General features: G+C 57.9%; 1 protein-coding gene across 1 annotated transcript; it reads right to left on the bottom strand.

The window, feature by feature from the left end:
* Positions 1-6: 6 nt before the first annotated feature.
* On the bottom strand, positions 7-5,379 carry LOC102378320 (phosphatidylinositol 4-kinase beta). The gene is made up of 7 exons (XM_006032731.3): positions 5,079-5,379; positions 4,519-4,623; positions 3,700-3,823; positions 3,352-3,617; positions 2,327-2,459; positions 1,337-1,457; positions 7-284 (listed from the first exon to the last, which is right to left on the bottom strand). The coding sequence occupies exons 1-7, from the start codon at positions 5,177-5,179 to the stop codon at positions 103-105; spliced, it is 1,032 nt and encodes a 343-aa protein (XP_006032793.3). The 5' UTR covers positions 5,180-5,379; the 3' UTR covers positions 7-102.
* Positions 5,380-6,225: the final 846 nt, after the last annotated feature.

Genomic DNA, 6,225 nt, shown 5'->3' with positions numbered 1-6,225 from the left:
CGGCCCTCTGCCACTGGGGGAAGAAGACCTTCTCCCTCGGCTGAGGCTCCGGGCCCCCGCTCTCGCCGTGACAGCCGTCCGAGGAAGGGGCGGGCGTGGGTGTCACATGATGCCATTGGTGAGGTACTGGAAGCCATCGTAGAGCTTGGTGGTGATGGAGCGCATGCTGCCGTCCACCATCTGCTCCACCAGCATCTGCAGCTGCTCTTCTGTCATGTTCATGTGAAAACGCTCCTTCAGGTTGCGGATGGTGCTGGAGCCATGGAAGCAGGGGAGCTGGGAACCTGGGGCAGCACAAGAGTCAGGTCAGAGCAGCCAAACATGCACGCATCACGACCCCCCCCAACCCTGGGCTCACCTATGCTGCGGACCACCATCTGACACTGGGCCACGTCATCAGGCAACATCAACTGGCCTGGCTTGAGCAACATCGACAAGCGGCCCCCTTTAACCCTGGCTAGAGACAGGCCCAGGGGTGTCCCCAAGGTCCCATGCAACAGACGACTTCCCTATGTGCAGCCTACCTGCTCCCCAACCCCCTAGACGGCCTGCGCTGCCATGAGGGCTTGGCTTTTCTTGCTGCCTCTAACACAGCTGATGCCAGCCCAGTAACGACTAGCCCAGGCCTGACCCCTGCTCCGAGGCAACCAGTCCCTACCGATGGCGTTTCCTGCACTCCAACTCCTAGAGCCTGCAGCCGTGAAGCCCGGGTTTGGCAGGCTCTGCCTGCTGGGAAGGGATAGCAGCACTGCTGTAGCAGCAATGGAGGCTGGGGTCACAGTCACTCCTTTCCTGGTTCTCTTCAGAGGGGTTCAGGGCTGGGAGGTGCTAGTCCTCCCCTTACATAGACAGGCAAGCAGCCTGAATCAATGGGACGCGTGGGTCTCTAATCCCCCCTGCAACCACTGGAAATTCACACCTGCGGCGACCCCCGTCTGCTCTGCACGTGTTGGGAGGAGCTAGAAACAGAACCCCGGTGTCCTGACAGTCACCACTACCAAGAGCTTCCCCCTAGGCTTCCCACATAATCACGTGGTTGTAAAGAAGCATCTAATGCTTCGTGCAACAGACGCCCTGCCCTGCTCTCCGGGCCTGCAGATGAGATGTATCCTGAGCTGCAAGTTTCCACACGCAATGTTTTATATTCACTTTCCAGCCAGGAGTGCTGGCCTGATGGCAGGAAAGCCGATATGCAGGGCAGGATGCCAAGGGCCAGCAGCAGTGCCCTTTGCTCGGGTAGCTTTACCTCCACACAGCTTCACGTGTCCTGACCCCTTGCTGCCATGGGCAGGAGCTGGCTGTGGGGGCCAGGCTGAGCCATGGGGCCAGGCCATACCTTGCTGCATGATCTCCACAATCTGCACGACCTTGTCCATGTGCTTCCGGGCAGCGATGAGACCCTGCAGCATCAGCATCTTGTAGTAGTTGAACATGTCCCCGTCCAGGCCTCCCATTACCTGGAAAGCAGCCGAGCGGCAGGGCTGAGCACAGCTGACAAGAACAGCAGGAACTGGGGGGGCAGCCACGGTGCCCCTCCACAGAGGGAATGTCACAAGCAGCTGCCAGGACCCAGCCTGGCCCTGACTGACAGCTGCCTCCAACTGTTGGGTGCACATAACCTGTACCCACACCCTTCCTACAGCCTGAGGGGCCCTGGGCACAGAGTGGGTGCTTCTGTACAGCTGCTCATTCTAAAATATTTGACAGTGCTGTAGCTAGAGAAGGCAAATTGGGGGGGGGGCCCACAAGCACCAAGCAATAACTATAGGGGGCCAGAATGGAGGCAGGGGTTCACCCAGAGGCTCTTTCATCTGGCCACAGAGGCAGCAGGTCAAAGTCCTTCCAGCCTCATGTCCCTCCCCTCCCCACAAGGGCAGCAGCAATGGCATTAACCCTCACAGGCAGCTGCTGAATAAAGGCTTTTACCAGCCAAGTTCTACATGCAAAAGTCAGTGCTGGCTGTGAGGGGGTTACTGCATACAGCTGTTGCAGCAACAGACTCTTCTCCCAAGTACAACCCCTTTCCCCCCTCCTGTGTCCTGGGCACAGAAAGTTGGTGACACCTCCATGTCTCAATTTCCTGAGACAGGCAGGCACCACCCTCACCTCTCACAGCCCTCACAGCCAGAGACAGTGAAGGAAGAAGGGGGAAGGAACCTATCCCCAATCTCACAGTGGGTGGGGACTAGGAGCCCTGGGTCAACATCCCCTGCTGTAACCACTAGCTCACCGCTGCCGCCCTGAGCTGGGAAGCTTTCAGGCCTCCCCTGGGGCCTCAGGCCCATGCAACTAGCCTCCCCGCAGCAGCTATGAGCAACCCACTCACATCAACAAACTCAGTGGTGAGCTTGAAGGCTGATGTCTCAAAGCCAAGGTTCCTCGGTGAGCTGGAGAGGATGAACCCAAAATCGATGTGGATGATGTGCCCATCTGCATCCAACAGTATGTTGCCGTTATGCCTTGGAGCAGGGAGACAGACAGAGAGAGGCTGTCAGCGAGCTTGGAGACATTCTCCCCACCTGGTGACAAGACCTGGGATCAAAGCTGCGAAAGGAGTTGCTTCCATGCACCCCCTGGCAAACCCATAAGGCTGGAAGGTTCTGCCAGCCTCTTAAACAACGCTAGGAAAGGACATACAGCCCAGGGCACTGGTGGTCACAAACTTCCCCCACACAAGACAAGCATTCAATCAGGTGCAGAGCACCCTCAATGCCAGAACTAACAGGAGCCTGGGTCAGAGACATCAATGCCTGGCACTAATAGCAGGCTCGCCTCAAAGCCACGGCCTGCTTTGTGCTGGCACCCACTATGTGCGAGGTCACTGCCTGGGAAGACCCCCAAGCAGCACCTTGCTGCCCAGTCCGCAGGTCCAACGAGTTCAGAATCCTGCCTGTTGCAGCGGCAGAGCACATCTAGGCAAGGCCTGTCCAGGTTGAGCTGTGCCCTGTCCCCCTGCCTACATGGCTTCTCAGGTCAGGTAGGAAGCATGCCAGGCGGCATTCAAGACTTGCTGCTTCCTTGGGGGGGTTATAACAGCCCAAATGACTATGCAGGACATCACTGCCCCGATTCCTACTGCCAGCTGGTTCCAAGGGGGACAAAAATTACAGTAACTTCTAGCATACAGCGTGTACCTTTCCCCACAAAAAACCCACACAAGTAGTGCAGCAAGAGTAGTTTCTGCCACCGCAACTCCACTGATGCTGCTACTACAAAACAAGGCCTTTCTTCCTTTGTTCTGCCTTTCAAAAACAAGGTGCTTATTATGTTCTGGGGCGTGTTGCATGTGAGAAAATACGGTATCAGCCACAGCACATGCTCTGTGGTTGGACAGCAGCACATGGCCCACACCTGTCTTTGACCTGGAGCAGGTAGCAGACCAGGCAGTAGCCGGCACAGCTCTGCACAAAGTTCCTCTGAGCAGTGAGGAATGCCTCTGTAGTGTAGTTGCCATGCTCCTGCAGGAAGTAGTCCAGCAGCGAGAGCTGGGACTGCTTCTTGACCTGGTGGATGGACACGGCGTTGACAACTGGCTCAATCATGCCACTGTCTGCAGAGATGACGAGGATTTTGTATGGCTTGATCCAGAGGGGCACACGCTCCTGCTCCCATATGGACTGCAAGGAGACAGAGAGAAGGGTGAAGCACCTGAGAGGCAGGCTGAGCCCCACAGCAGACAGCAGCTCCCCTCTGCCCTACCTGCAGCTGCTTGAGGACTTGGAATGCCAGCAACTCCTGCCGCAGGTCGTCCCCACATTTCACAATTACGGAGAGGAGGCGCCAGTTGGGCAGGTGGCCATATGGGGAACCTTCCCGGATCCGTCTGAGGGGAGAAGCAACGGTTAGCAGGGCTCCGTGGCACAGTGAAGAGGCCTTGTGGTTTCTAGCCCTGGTGGAGGGTTTGACAGGATCTCTGCCTGGAAGCACAGAGGACTAGTTTGAGGGCCCTGGGGGCCTGTCTTGGCCCTCTATCCCTGGGGTGTCAGCTTTGGGGACAGGGAACTTTATGCCTGGTACAGGGGCAGCTGCCTCTTAGCACAGCTTCTTAGGTCTGGATTCAGCTAAGTGCTTGCTTCAATGATTTGCTACAGCTTGTGTCAAACTGGGACCCTGGCCTGCAAGAGCTGGAGGCAGGGAGGTTTCCTGCACGTGGGCACTGTGCAGATGGAACCCCAGCAGCAGCTGCCACGCTCAAGGAGCACAGGAGAGGTCCCCGCAGCAGAAAAATCAAGAGGGCTGGACAGGAAGACACCCCCCCCGCCCCCCCATCTCTTCATTCCACCTCCAAAACTAGGCCAACAAGACATTCCCCAAGCTCCCAGAGCAGAAGCCCCATCAAGTCAATGCATGGAGGATTCTCTACTTTGCAACATCAACCCAAGCACTGCCAGGGCTCAACCAAGACCATGCACTTGTGGACTGAGCAAAATTTCCCAGGCCTGGTGCTGGGATTTCAGTGCCAATTCATTACAGGGATGAACCCAGCATCTACCTGTCCCCAGCCCCCTCCCTTTGTACCGGACTTTCTCCTGCCAGGGCTCCTTCAGGGCCACAGCAGAGGGGTCCTCGGGGTCTCTCTTGAACGCTGTGGGGGTGTGAGCAAGCTGCTCAGAGAGGCGCCGCCTGCAAAGAGACAGTGAGAATGAGAAGCCGCATCCTACACAGGAGGCTTCACTCCAGAGCCCCCACACACCCTCCCAGGGACCGCTGTCCGTTGCAAAGCGGATACACTGAGTGGCTGCTTGAACATTTCAAGGCAGAAAATGAAACCTGTGGTTTGTACTGGGAACTACAGAGGCTGGTTTGGGGCTAGCCAGCTTAACCCATGGTGAGCACACTGTGACCACGCATAGGGACAGGGGCAGCCACAGATCTCACCCAAGTGAGCCCATGCTAGCAGCACAGCAGGGAAGGGAAAACCCTGTCCCACAGGGAAGCCCAAGAAGATGGGCTACAGGGCTCCGTCTCCTGAGATTGGGGGGGGCGGGGCGGCAGCGGCTTTTCCTTGCCTTATTCTACAGCCTCAGACAACCCTCCTGTAAAAGATCTCACCCACCCCAGCACCAGCCCCCTGCTACCTGATATCTCCGGCAGCAATGAACACAGGCTCCTTGCTCTCCTGGCTGGTGATGCTGTCCACAGAGAACTGGGAGATATTGTCACAGCTGTTAGTGTGCATCTCTGGCAGCTGTGGGGGAGACAGACTGAGTTACAGAGTGGAAAGCCTCACGCTCTCCCAAGGGCGATGACAAGGTACTACACCACTCACTACACAACCCAGAACAAAATTCAGTCATTATTAGACCTGCGAGAATAGGGAAATATTCAATTTGGATTCGGCCAATTCGGAGGACAGTGATTCGATCTGGATCACCGTCCTGAATCGATTCAGCCAAATCAGCTTCGGAAGATTGAGCGCCGATTTGTAGAGATTCGGATTGACCGGGGAGAGGCAGGGTCTCCTGCAGCTCCTCCGGCTGTGCCTGCCTCTCCCCAGGCGGGGTGGGGGGGAAGCTGCAGGAGAAGCCCCCATGGCTGCCCTGCCTGGCCCCGCCCCATCCCCTGCCCGGCCCCAGCACTAAAAAAAAGCCCCACACACTGGCTGTGGAAGCGGTGACTTGGGCCTCTTAGCATTTATGGCAGAGCCCCCCCCGTGCAGCGTGGAGATCGTCTCCCCACAGCCTGGCACCCGCACAGCAGCTGCCCCATGGTGTGGGTGCAGCACGACTTGGAAGGGTGCTGCATGCTGTCTGGGAGCTGGGGCTGCGCGCTGGATGATGCAGGATGACAGCAGGCTGCCACTGCCGCTGCCCACTGGTGATGGCAGTGGCTCTGGGTTATTTCCCCAGGCGGCAGCAGCAGCCTCCTGAAACCCTGCACGCAGATCTGGGGGCCATGCGCCCCGGGAAGAGCTGGTGAATCGAACCAGGAGCTCCAGCCGATATGTAGAACCACCCCAGCTTCCAGACAGCACCCCTGCTGCCAGAGCCGGAGAGTGTGGGGCTTTTTTTTCCTTAAGTGCCAGGAGGCTGGGGCCAGGCAGCGCAGCCATTTGGGGCTTCTCCCATGGCAGCTCCGGCTGTGCCTGCCTCTGCCCCGGGGCAGGGAGCCGCGGGGTCTCTGCCCTACTCTTGGTTGCCCAGCTTGCACCAGCAGGGGGCCGGCCACGATGCAGGCATGGGTCTCTCCGGGTGGCAGCAGGGCATAGCCCTCACTCCCAGTGCT

This window comes from Alligator sinensis, unplaced genomic scaffold (assembly GCF_000455745.1).
Source record: "Alligator sinensis unplaced genomic scaffold, ASM45574v1 scaffold463_1, whole genome shotgun sequence".
Classification (NCBI taxonomy): Eukaryota; Metazoa; Chordata; order Crocodylia; family Alligatoridae; genus Alligator; species Alligator sinensis.
Note: the sequence above shows the minus strand (reverse complement) of the source record. Positions and strands in the feature narration are given on the sequence as shown.